Source organism: Heterodontus francisci, unplaced genomic scaffold, assembly GCF_036365525.1.
Source record: "Heterodontus francisci isolate sHetFra1 unplaced genomic scaffold, sHetFra1.hap1 HAP1_SCAFFOLD_1127, whole genome shotgun sequence".
Taxonomy (NCBI): Eukaryota; Metazoa; Chordata; class Chondrichthyes; order Heterodontiformes; family Heterodontidae; genus Heterodontus; species Heterodontus francisci.
The window spans coordinates 4,451-17,345 of NW_027142152.1; the positions used below are offsets into that span (position 1 = coordinate 4,451).

At 49.4% G+C, this 12,895-nt stretch overlaps 1 protein-coding gene across 8 annotated transcripts in view; it reads right to left on the reverse strand.

Annotated features, from left to right (window-relative positions):
- Positions 1 to 1,514: 1,514 nt before the first annotated feature.
- The window catches only part of LOC137366689 (roquin-1-like), a 132,863-nt gene continuing 121,482 nt past the window's right edge, over positions 1,515 to 12,895 (reverse strand). For 6 of the 8 annotated variants that reach the window (XM_068028363.1, XM_068028367.1, XM_068028360.1 and 3 more), the window contains 4 exons: positions 10,372 to 10,595; positions 7,432 to 7,835; positions 3,116 to 3,289; positions 1,515 to 2,177 (listed from right to left, as the gene is read on the reverse strand). In XM_068028363.1, coding sequence (XP_067884464.1) covers positions 1,992 to 2,177; positions 3,116 to 3,289; positions 7,432 to 7,835; positions 10,372 to 10,595 — 988 coding nt within the window. In that variant the 3' untranslated portion in view covers positions 1,515 to 1,991. The remainder of the gene's footprint in view (positions 2,178 to 3,115; positions 3,290 to 7,431; positions 7,836 to 10,371; positions 10,596 to 12,895) is intronic. The other 2 variants (XM_068028368.1, XM_068028366.1) reach the window with 2 other exon arrangements.

Consider the following 12,895-nt stretch of genomic DNA (forward strand, 5'->3'; position numbering starts at 1 on the left):
CTCTGTCCACCCCCTCCCTCTCTCGCTCTGTCCACCCCCTCCCTCGCACGCTCTGTCCACCCCCTCCCTCTCGCGCTCTGTCCACCCCCCCTCGCGCGCTCTGTCCACCCCCTCCCTCTCGCGCTCTGTCCACCCCCTCCCTCTCGCGCTCTGTCCACCCCCTCCCTCTCGCGCTCTGTCCACCCCCACTCTCTCGCGCTCTGTCCACCCCCTCCCTCTCGCGCTCTGTCCACCCCCTCCCTCGCACGCTCTGTCCACGCCCTCCCTCCCTCGCTCTTTCCACCCCCTCCCTCGCACGCTCTGTCCACCCCCTCCCTCTCGCGCTCTGTCCACCCCCTCCCTCTCGCGCTCTGTCCACCCCCTCCCTCGCACGCTCTGTCCACCCCCTCCCTCGCACGCTCTGTCCACCCCCTCCCTCTCGCGCTCTGTCCACCCCCTCCCTCGCACGCTCTGTCCACCCCCTCCCTCGCACGCTCTGTCCACCCCCTCCCTCGCACGCTCTGTCCACGCCCTCCCTCCCTCGCTCTTTCCACCCCCTCCCTCGCACGCTCTGTCCACCCCCTCCCTCTCGCGCTCTGTCCACCCCCTCCCTCTCGCGCTCTGTCCACCCCCTCCCTCGCACGCTCTGTCCACCCCCTCCCTCGCACGCTCTGTCCACCCCCTCCCTCTCGCGCTCTGTCCACCCCCTCCCTCGCACGCTCTGTCCACCCCCTCCCTCTCGCGCTCTGTCCACCCCCTCCCTCGCACGCTCTGTCCACCCCCTCCCTCGCACGCTCTGTCCACCCCCTCCCTCTCGCGCTCTGTCCACCCCCTCCCTCTCGCGCTCTGTCCACCCCCTCCCTCGCACGCTCTGTCCACCCCCTCCCTCGCGCGCTCTGTCCACCCCCTCCCTCTCGCGCTCTGTCCACCCCCTCCCTCTCGGGCTCTGTCCACCCCCTCCCTCGCACGCTCTGTCCACCCCCTCCCTCTCGCGCTCTGTCCACCCCCTCCCTCGCGCGCTCTGTCCACCCCCTCCCTCTCGCGCTCTGTCCACCCCCTCCCTCTCGGGCTCTGTCCACCCCCTCCCTCTCGCGCTCTGTCCACCCCCTCCCTCTCGCGCTCTGTCCACCCCCTCCCTCGCACGCTCTGTCCACCCCCTCCCTCTCGCGCTCTGTCCACCCCCTCCCTCGCACGCTCTGTCCACCCCCTCCCTCGCACGCTCTGTCCACCCCCTCCCTCGCACGCTCTGTCCACCCCCTCCCTCGCACGCTCTGTCCACCCCCTCCCTCGCACGCTCTGTCCACCCCCTCCCTCGCACGCTCTGTCCACCCCCCTCTTTATCGAGCTCTGTCCACCCCCCTCTTTATCGAGCTCTGTCCACCCCCCTCTTTATCGAGCTCTGTCCACCCCCCTCTCTCTCGCTCTGTCCCCCCACTCTCTTTCGCTCTGTCCCCCCACTCTCTCTGTCTCCAAGCATCCTCCCCCACCCACTCTGACAGTTGCGGAGAGTAGAATGCTGTCAGCTTTGAAACTGACTTCCCATTTTCTTTAAATCCTGTCTGCAAGAATACAAAGGGAAATTTTTCATCTCCAGTCATGGACCCATGGCGTGGATGAACAGCCCTGGTACAGGTTACATCCGAGAGCTGAATGGAAACCGCTGGCTGGCCTGATCCTGGCCCGTGGGCCATATGTTGGGCAACCCTGGTGTAGAGGGAGCTTTATTTTGTATCTAACATGGACAATGAATATCAGCGGATAATTCCTGCTTTGGGGCCTCCCAACTGTGCTGATCCTAGTCCCAGGAATCAGGATGAATTTTATTCTCTCCCTCGCTCAGCAGTGCTGAGGCTGACTCTGGTAGTTCGCTGCCATTCTGTGCGAGACCTACTAGCTGAACATGAACCATGGATTTCAAGCCTGCCTGCTTTGTGTAGCTCTGCTACTCACTGGAGAAACTCACTGAGGCAGCTATCCTTTGAGTGAATTAGTGTCATTATTTACAACGCAGCTTAGCAAAGTGATGCAAGAATATGCCTTACATTCATCTCCATGCCACTGGAAGTCATAATGTCTTTGGCCTGTGTATTCTGGCTGCCAATGTAAGAACCAATAGTGTCGCAAGACCAGGGCGAGTACTGAGCGGTGTATTCATGGTCCTTGTACTTCTTGACTGCTTTCAGGTCCTCATCGGAATACTGAACATGCAAATGTACAACAAGCAGTTAGCACACACTGTCACCAATAGCAGCTCAAAGATTGGTATTTAAAAAATAGTGCCTGTGTAAAACTGGGTTGCACAATGTCAACAAGAAGCAGAATTTTAAATCAGAGTAGATCTTGTGCAACATCAGAGTTTATGATTGAACTGAATGTTGCACTGGGACACGGAACCTATCGTAGGACTGTCGCCGAGATTGGGAGAGAGCAAATAACTGGACTGGATCTAAAATTGGGAAACAGCCAATAACTGGACTGGATGTGAGATTGGGAAACAGCCAATAACTGGACTGGATGTGAGATTGGGAAACAGCCAATAACTGGACTGGATGCGAGATTGGGAGAGCTAATAACTGGACTGGATCCGTAATTGCGAGAGAGCCAATAACTAGACTGGATTTGAGACTAGGAGAGCTAATAACTGGTCAGGATCCAAAATTGGGAAAAAGCCAATAACTGGTCTGGATCTGATTTGGGAGAGAATCAAGACTGTACTGGATCTGAGCTTAGGGGAGAGCCAATAACTGGATTGAATCCTAGATTAGGTGAGAGCCAATAACTGGACTGAATCCTAGATTAGGAGAGAGACAATAACGTGTCTGGATCTGAAATCCGGAGAGTCAATAACTGGTCTGGATCTGAAATTGGGAGACAGCCAATAACTGGACTGGATCCGAGATTGGGGGAGAGCCAATAACTGGACTGTCCACTGGTCTAGATGTCACTGTTTAACTGTAACACAATATCTCAATACAACTCTTCTTTCCTGATACACAGTCGCCATTTCAAAAAGTCCCTCTCCTGGGTCAAGCCCTATTGGCTAGCTTGCCCTCAATAGTGACTGCTGTTCATTGCCAGGCCCTTCTGGAAATGCACTCCTGGTGACGCAAGAGAAAATTGGGAAATTTCCAAGTACCTCTGGGGAAACATCGACAAAGGAAGATGGTAGCGTTGCGGTCGGAGGGAAGGGTGGTGGAGAGATGGTTGTCCGCTCCTCGAGCTGGGCCATAAGTTCTTTCCTGCGTCGGTGAAGATAATCCAGGCTTGGCTGAGGTTGAGGTTGGTGCTGGGGCACCCTGCCATGAGGATCCTGGAAAGAAACAGTGCAATCAGCAATGCTCCGTTACTTTTCGAAGAGGAACCTTTGCCCAGAGACTGGTGAGAATTCAAACTTGCTGTTACAAGCAGTAGTTGAGACGATTAGCACTTTTATTCTTTCATGGGATGTGGGCATCGCTGGCAAGGCCGGCATTTGCTGCCCGCCCCTAATTGCCCTTGACAACTGAATGGCTTGCTCGGCCATTTCAGAGGGCAGTTACGAGTCAACCACATTGCTGTGGGTCTGGAATCACATGTAGGCCAGAACAGGTAAGGGCGGCAGATTTCCTTCCCCAAAGGATATTAATGAACCAAGTGGTTTTTACAACAATTGATAGTTTCATGGCACATGAGACTGCTTTCAATTTCAGATTGAGTGCATAGATGCACTAAAGGGAAATTGCATGAGGGGGAAAAAATGGAAGGAATCGCTAATAGTGTGAGATGAAGTAGGGCGAGAGGAGGTTCGTGTGAAGTATAAACACCAGCAAAGATCTGTTGGGATGAATGACCTGTTTCTGGTGCAATATTGAGGGAACTCCGTGCTCAGCTCATCTTAGTTAGGCCTGTGGTAGGGGCACTACTCAGCACTAGGGTTCCAGCTCCTGATCACTGCCCAAGGACTAGCACTGGAGAGCACAGGTATGTGGAAGGCCAGGTGAAGAAAGGACTGGGCTCTGCCTCCATGCCGACATGGGGTGACGGGTGGTTTGGCTGAGATGGTGAAGGAACAGACATCTGTACAGCTTGTACCTTCTCTATTATTAGTATTTTCATAAGAAGGGAGAAAACTGCAAATCGTGAATACCCAATGAACATAGAGTCACATGCTCGTACAGCGGAGCAGTCCAACACTCCTGTGCTGATGCTCTGAAAGAGCTATTCCCTTAGTTCTTTCCCCACAGCCTTTTAAATGTTTCTTTTTCAAGTACGTATCCCTTTCCTCTCTTAAAAGCTACTATTGGTTCTGCTTCCCCCACTGCCTCTCCCTTTGTTGTTTTGCTGCTATCTTAAAACTTATTTCCTCTTGGAACCGACTCACTGACTAGTGGAAATAGTTTATTCTGATTTACCTCATCAAAACCTCAACAAAATAGTTTGAAGACCGCTATCACATCTCCTCTTAATCTTTTCGTCTGTTGTGAACTAAGGCCCAGTTTCCCTCATCTGCTTGTCACAGGGAAATCTGCTTATCTCTGGTGTCTTTAGTACCTAAGTAGGTAACTATGCCCAGACCTATAAACGTTTACCACTCCATGTGTTAATCAACTTGCTCCCCCACCCCACCCCGCCCTCGCTCCCCACCATTTTTAAAGATTAGCATATCCGAATCCCTAAGTCTGGCTGCTCTTTCACTCCTTTTAAAGTTTTACCATTTAGTGTATATTTCCTCTCCTTATTCATTCTCCCAAAATGGATCAGCCTCACATTGTTCTGTATTAACCTTAATCCAATGTACATCTGTTCAATCTACTAACCAGTCTCAGTCATCCAGCAGCCACTTATTCTTCACTGTTAACCATGCTCACTGTTTCTGGTCAGATGCAAATTTTGATTCTGGGCCCTAAGTCCAGGTCATACATAAAATGAGAACAGCAATGACCCCCAAAACTGACCTCTGGAGACACCACTGTTTATACCTATCCTGTCTATGAAGCATCTGCTAATCACTACTCTCTGTTTTCTGTCCTTTGACCAACTCCCTGCCAGTGTGGCCACATTGCCTTTAATACCATGTGCCTTCATTTTATTAACAAGCCTCCTATGCAGCACCTTATAAAATCAAAAGCTTTTAAAAATCCACATCTACAACAGCTGTTGCACTTCCTTTATCAATGCACTCTGCTACTTCTCCAAAAACTCCATTAAATTTGCCAGACACGGCGTGCCTGTTCCAGATTCCTGCCAGCAGTCATGAGCTAATTCTTGTCTTTCGAGGTGACTATTAATTTTGTCCCTGTATTATGCTCTAGATATTTACCTAATACTGACGATATGCTGACATTTCTGAGGTTCCCTTGTTTTATCCCCCTTTGAGCAGAGCTGTTACAACGCTCCTTGTCCGAGGATGTTGGAAGGACTACACTCAGAGCCTCTATCATCATCCCAGGATGCAGCCATTCGGGCTCAGTGACTTCTGCACTTGGCTACCATTCTGTTTTGAAGCATTTCTTCCTTATCTAGAGTTATTCTATCAAATTGTTCTACCCTTTCCGCTTGTGCTCTTCCGTTCTCACAACGAGTCTTCTCTGAAAGCTGGGAGAAAGTCCTCAATAGTATATCCTTCATATCTTCATTCTCCTTGAGATCTCCTTTCGCCTCAAATCAGCCTGCCCCTTCCTTTAATCATTCTTGTACTTGTTACAGCTTTATGCAATCCTGGACTATTCCAGAATAGCAGGCAGGGACACCTGGAAGCAAGGCAATTCCCAGACTGGTCCAGACAGGACAGAGTGACACCTGGAACTCAGACCCAGTTGGAATAGATTGTAACAGAGAAGTCATAAATGCCTCAGCATTTAACTTGTTGTCAACCTTGCGTTACATCACTGGATCAGCCCATACCACATGTCTCTAAATCTATTACTGCAATGTCAGGATGCTGGTAATTTTCATTTCCCACTGTTTGGGAGGAGATTAGTGGAATTCAGGATGGGGAAGGGCTTTATAGCAGGCAGTAGACCAGCTCCAACAGCTTACTGCCCAAGTGGCAATGCTTTCCCACATGCATCAGGCAGTGATTGGCCACAGATATAGTTGTGACGAGGAATCAGGCACCACAAGATTCACCCTGACAATCTCTGGCAGTGTAGAACAGACCGACACCAGCTGAAACCCTGACGAGATCACACTGAACTAACCGACACCAGCAGAAACCCCGAGATCACACAGAACAGACCAACACCAGCAGAAACACTGTCGATCACACTGAACTAACCGACACCAACAGAAACCCCGAGATCACACAGAACAGACCAACACCAGCAGAAACACTGTCGATCACACTGAACAGATCGACACCAGCAGAAACCCCGATCACACAGAACAGATCGACACCAGCAGAAACCCTGTCGAGATCACACTGAACTAACCAACACCAACAGAAACCCCGAGATCACACAGAACAGACCAATACCAGCAGAAACCCTGTCGAGATCAAACTGAACTAACCGACACCAGCAGAAACCCCAAGATCACACAGAACAGACCAACACCAGCAGAAACACTGTTGATCACACTGAACAGATCGACACCAGCAGAAACCCCGATCACACAGAACAGATCGACACCAGCAGAAACACTGTCGAGATCACACTGAACTAACCAACACCAACAGAAACCCCGAGATCACACAGAACAGATCGACACCAGCAGAAACCCTGTCGAGATCGCACAGATCAGACCTACACAGAAACCCCACCGTGATCACGCAGAACAGATTGACTCCAGGAGAAACCCTGTCGAGATCACACAGAACAGACCAACAGCAGCAGAAACCCTGTCGAGATCACACAGAACAGACCGACAGCAGCAGAAACCCTGTCGAGATCACATAGAACAGATCGACACCAGCAGAAGCCCTGTCGAGATCACATAGAACAGATCGACACCAGCAGAAGCCCTGTAGAGATCGCACAGATCAGATCAACTCCAGCAGAAACCCTGTTGAGATCACACAGAACAGACTGACAGCAGCAGAAACCCCACCGTGATCACGCAGAACAGATTGACTCCAGCAGAAACCCTGTCGAGATCACACAGAACAGATCGACTCCAGCAGAAACCCCAAGATCACACAGAACAGACCGACACAGAAACCCCACCGTGATCACGCAGAACAGACTGACACCAGCAGAAACCCTGTGATCATACAGAACAGATCGACTCCAGGAGAAACCCCATTGAGATCGCACAGAACAGACTGACACCAGCAGAAACCCTGTCGAGATTACAGAGAATGGACTGACACCAGCAGAAACCCCGTCGAGATTACACAGAATGGACTGACACCAGCAGAAATCCCATCGAGATGACACTGAACAGATCGACACCAGCAGAAACCCCATCAAGATCTCTCAGAACACAGAAACAAGTGGCTCAAAGCAGGCTCAAAGTTTGGCAGTGGGCACTTACCCTGTAAGAAGGCCTGATCTGGTTCGGGTGAGGGCTCACAGTGTAGTAGTTTTCAGGAGCATAGCGTTCCCTGGGCTCGGCGATGTAGTTGGTGACAGCAGATGGCACATCGACTGGTATGGGGCTGTTTCGCATGTCTTCCCTTGTGTAGGACTGTGGAGGATGGTACACCCGGCGCCCATCATAATGCGCTGGGTACATTCCTGACACCGGCTGTGCCAGTGGGTACTGCTGAGGGCTGGAGTACTGAGAACTTCCTATCCTCTCTGAAATGTAGGTCGGGTAATGGTCCTGGTACTGAAGAGTGGAAGGGGGCATTGGTGGTTCTGGCACATTGCTAGCCCGTCTATACTGTGGCAGGTAGGGAGTCACAGATCCTGAGGAGTGGTGAGTGTAGTAAAGGTCTGGCAAAACAGAAGGAGATTTCAGCAAATATACAACCAGGCAATAGTTTAGAACACACATGGATACTGTCAAAAGCGATGGATACTCAACAAAGTTCAGGCTGGAATCTAATCAAAGGGTTCGGGTGGTTGATACGTATATAAAGAAAGATGTGCATTTATATCGTGCCTTTCACAACCTCAGGACATCCCAAAGCACTTTACAGCCAATTAAGTATTTTTGATATGCGCACAGCAAGCTCCCACAAATATCAATATGGTAATGACCAGATAATCAGTTTTAGTAATGTTGATTGAGGGATAAATATTGGCCAGGATACTGGAGAGAACTCCCCTGCTCTTTGAAATAGTGTCAATGATCTTTTATGTCCATGTGAGAAAGCAGACAGGGCCTTGGTTTAAATCTGGAAGACAGCACCTCTGACAGTGCAGCGCTCCCTCAGTACTGCACTGGAGTGTCAGCCTAAAGTTTTAAGATTAATATTTATTATAGATGTAAGATCACAGAACAGCAGATATTTGGGAGTTATAGGCTGGAACCTAATTTAGAGGGTTATATATAGAACAGATAGCCACAGGATCTCTTACATCCACCTGAGAGAGAGGACAGTGCCTCAGTTTATTGTCTCATCTGAAAGACAAGCCCCCTGACAGTGCAGCACTCTTTCAAAACTGCACTGGACTGCTACCTTTTTTTTATTCTTTCATGGGATGTGGGTGTCACGAGCAAGGCCAGCATTCATTGCCCATGAACTGATTGGCTTGCTAGGCCATTTCAGAGGGCATTTAAGAGTCAACCACATTGCAGTGGGTCTAGAGTCACACGTAGGCTAGACCAGGTAAGGATGGCAGATTACCTTCCCTAAAGGACATTAGTGAAACAGATGGGTTTTTACAACCATCAATGGAAGTTTAATGGCACCACTACTTAGACTAGGTTTCAATTCTAGATTTTTTAATTAATTAATTGAATTTAACCACCAGCTGCCATGGTGGGATTTGAACCCATGTCCCCAGGGCATTAGCCTGGGCATCTGGATTACTAGTCTAGTGACATTACCACTATGCCACCATCTCCCAATACAGGGAGACTGTGCAACCCATGAAAATGATACAGCCCTAGTGCTAACAGATGGGAGTGAACCCTTGGACTGTGGTTAAGAATTTGCAGTCAATTCAGACGTGTCTCCAAATGGATTTGTGATTTGCCTCAATCTGTTTGAACATTAATTACCCAACATACTTCAGTGGCAATGAAGACAGGGAATGCTGTAAATATAAGTGATCTGCAGGAGATAGGGCAGGGCAATGTTTTGGATACAGGCCATCTTTCATCAGGACAGGCATGTTGCAGTGGAGGGTTCCTCTGAGACACCAGTCTGTCCGTTCTCTTTCTGACACTGACAGAGCTGCTGTGTGTCCCCTACACTGTTTTGAATTACCCAGCTAGAGCACCACCTTGTGGTCACAGTGTAGAACACAGGAGAGTGACAATGGTTCTTTCCAAAATCACCACAGCAGAAGAGACTTGTGTCCATCTGGCACGTCCCAAAAACTGGTTCCCCTCCACTGCCCGCTCCCCAAATATCAATCCAATCATCTGCTGCTACTACCCTCCTGGGCAGACTGATCCATGTGTCCTATAGTTAACATCTTTCTCAGCATCTTGAACCTGTTGGTTCTGGAACTTTCAGTAACCTCAAACATCAATTTTAGCCATTTGATTAGATTAGATTAGAGATACAGCACTGAAACAGGCCCTTCGGCCCACCGAGTCTGTGCCGAACATCAACCACCCATTTATACTAATCCTACACTAATCCCATATTCCTACCAAACATCCCCACCTGTCCCTATATTTCCCTACCACCTACCTATACTTCTTTTGGGCCTCCTTATCTCGAGAGACAATGGATACGCGCCTGGAGGTGGTCAGTGGTTTGTGAAGCAGCGCCTGGAGTGGCTATAAAGGCCAATTCTGGAGTGACAGGCTCTTCCACCTATCAACCTGCAAGTCTTTTGGCTGTGGGAGGAAACCGGAGCACGGAAACCGGAGCACCCGGAGAAAACCCACACAGACACAGGGAGAACTTGCAAACTCCACACAGGCAGTACCCAGAATCGAACCCGGGTCCCTGGAGCTGTGAGGCTGCGGTGCTAACCACTGCGCCACCCTAGGATTTGTGATTAATCTTGCCTCTCAGCCTTCAGTGCTCCAGATAAGCAACCTCTGGCTCATTAGAGCTCAGATGTCCAGGTTTGGATGTCCTTCTCTGCACTGTCAAGGAGACCCCTGCTGTATTACCATAGCCAAAGTTCCAGAGGTGTCTTTACATGAACTCATTACCTTGGCATTGGGCTCTAAATGTCTGGCCGCAAATCCCAAAACCCACTGAACTTCGATTCCTCCTGCTGTATATGGTGCTGTTGGTTTCAGAGGGCTCTTTGTCAGTGGTCCTGACCCACCCCAAATCCCCCAATATGTAACACAGGCCTCATGATGGCTAACTCTGTTTTCATAGGGGAGGTTACATACTTGGTGGATACTGCGCTGCCTCGTAGGAAGTGGCGGAGCCCCGCGGGTCCTGGTAGTACACATCTGGCTGCTGGGTGGGAGGGTACATCTGTGATCCCCGTGGTACCATCTGAATCGGCTTGGAGACTGGCATGGGTGGCAGCTCAGCACTGATCCGGGGTGGCACAGAGAGGGTATTGATGGGCAAGGTACCAAGAGAGCTCTTCTGTGACATTTCCATCCTGCTGAAGAACAGGGGAAAAAAGGGTTAGTTTGAGGCAATCTTGAGAGATCCACTTAAGACACTAGAGAGTGAGGAGGGAACGCAGGAGCAGCTGTTCAGGCACTTGAGTCTGCATCATCCATCGCTGATCTGCACCTCACCCCCATTTACCTCCTGTTGTTCCATATCTTTCAACACCCTCACACAACAAGGATATTGGTGAGTCTGCCCTTACAGACACACCTTGGTTAGAACTCAAATGCAGTTCCCTTCCTAGATCTTAGAATGGCGCTGCGCCTTCCCCTTGTATGGTTATTTTAGTCCTTTTGACCAGAGTCTGCAGTTCAGCAGATAAGGCAGGCAGTAAGTTTCAGCTCCCTCATGACAGACAGCACAGGGAGATGGTGAGAGATCAGGAAGCTGAGGCCAGTACCCCAGGACGGGGGTTATGTGCTCAGGGAGTACAGTTTATTTTTGTGCTGTGGTTGACTTTAGCATTAGGAGTTTAGGTTGGGAGCATGTTCTGGATCCTTGAAAGAGGTAAGACTTTTTGGGGGCGGGGGTGGTGTCATGGTGGTGGTGCAGCAACCCTAGGGTTACAGTATTAGGGCTTTCGAGATATGGGCATTGTTTGTGATGGAACAGAGGCCGATATTCTGTGCAGCTACCTCTGTGTTGCCTGCACAAACTGCTACTGACTATTCCCGATGCGGTGGGGGGAGGGATGGGGGATTGGGGCTTGCACAGTATGGGGGTTTTGACAGAAATGTATCCTGTCCCCTGGTACTGAAGGTTGTTGTTTTGTTCTTGGGATGTGGGCGATTGCTGGCAAGAACACCCGTTAATTAAGTTAAAGAAAGAAAGACTGCATTTCTCCAGCACCTATCACAACCTCGGGACGTCCCAAAGCGCCTCAAGCTTTTGAAATGCAGCCAATTTGCACACAGCAACATCTTACAAACAACAGAGATAATGACCAGATAATATTTTAGTGATATTGGTTGAGGATAAATATTGACCAGGACACCGGAGAGAACTCCCCTGGTTCTTCTGAATAGTGTCATGGGATAATTTGCCTTGAGATAGTGTTGGTGGGTCTTCAGCTTGAAATGCTGCAGTCTTTGTGGCGATGATGCTTATTACTAAACTTCATATTGACTGTTTTTAGCTTTGCCACTTCAGAGACCATTAAGAATCAACCACACAGTGTGGGACTGGAGTCCCAGACAGACTAGACCGGGTAAGGACAGCAGGCTTCCCTCGCTGGGAGCTCTCAGTTCAGCTGCTAACTCACAAATGACCAGATTTATTGAATCCAATCTCACAACTTGCCACAGTGGAATTTGAACTCAGAACCTTTGGATTACTGATACTTGACGAGTACAGGTGTATGCAAATGCGGCAGTTACATTTTTGGACTGGTAATTTAGAGGTTTGGGCTAATAGTCCAGAGAAATTTGGGTTAAAATCCCACTTAAAACAGTTTGAGAATTTTAATGCAGTTTTTAAAATCTGTAAATAAATAGCTTGTCTAAGTGAAAGTGACTACAAAATTGTCAAGACTGTTGTAAAAACCCCAACTGGTTTACTAATGTCCTTTGGGGAAGGAAACTTGTTGTCCTGACATGATCTGGGCCTGTATGTGACTCCAGTTCCACACCATTGTAGTTAACTATTAACTGATCTTGAAATGGCACAGCAAGCCATTCAGTTGGATCAAACTGCTACAAAAAATACAGACTGTGAGAGCAACTTCACTACAATGGTTCAAGAAAAAAGACCCACCACCACCACCTTCTCAGGGCAATGAGAGATGGGCAGTAAGTGCTCATCTTGCCAACAACACCCACATCCTGAAAATGAAAAAATAATCAGTAGGCTACTGTAACCGATTAGTCTGGGTTGGGGTGGGTAACTGCCTGGCATTGGGAACTAGTACACAAACTCATGTATGGGTAGGGACATTTGCTGATGAAACACCGGTGGTGTTGGAGGACAATGATTTGGACACGCCTTGTTGGACCAGTTTTAGGGAATCTTGCAGCAACTCATCAGCCTCTACTCAGAAGGACAAGGGCAGCAGACGCATGGGAACACCACCACCTGCAAGTTCCCCTCCAAGTCACACACCATTCTGATTTGGAACTATATTGCCGTTCCTTCACTGTCGCTGGGTCAAAATCCTGTAACTCCCTTCTGAACAGCACTGTGGGTATACCTACCTCACATGGACTGCAGTGTTTCAAGAAGGCAGCTCACCACTACATTTTCAAGGACAATTAGGGATGGGCAACAAAAGCTGGCCTTACCAGTGATGCTCAC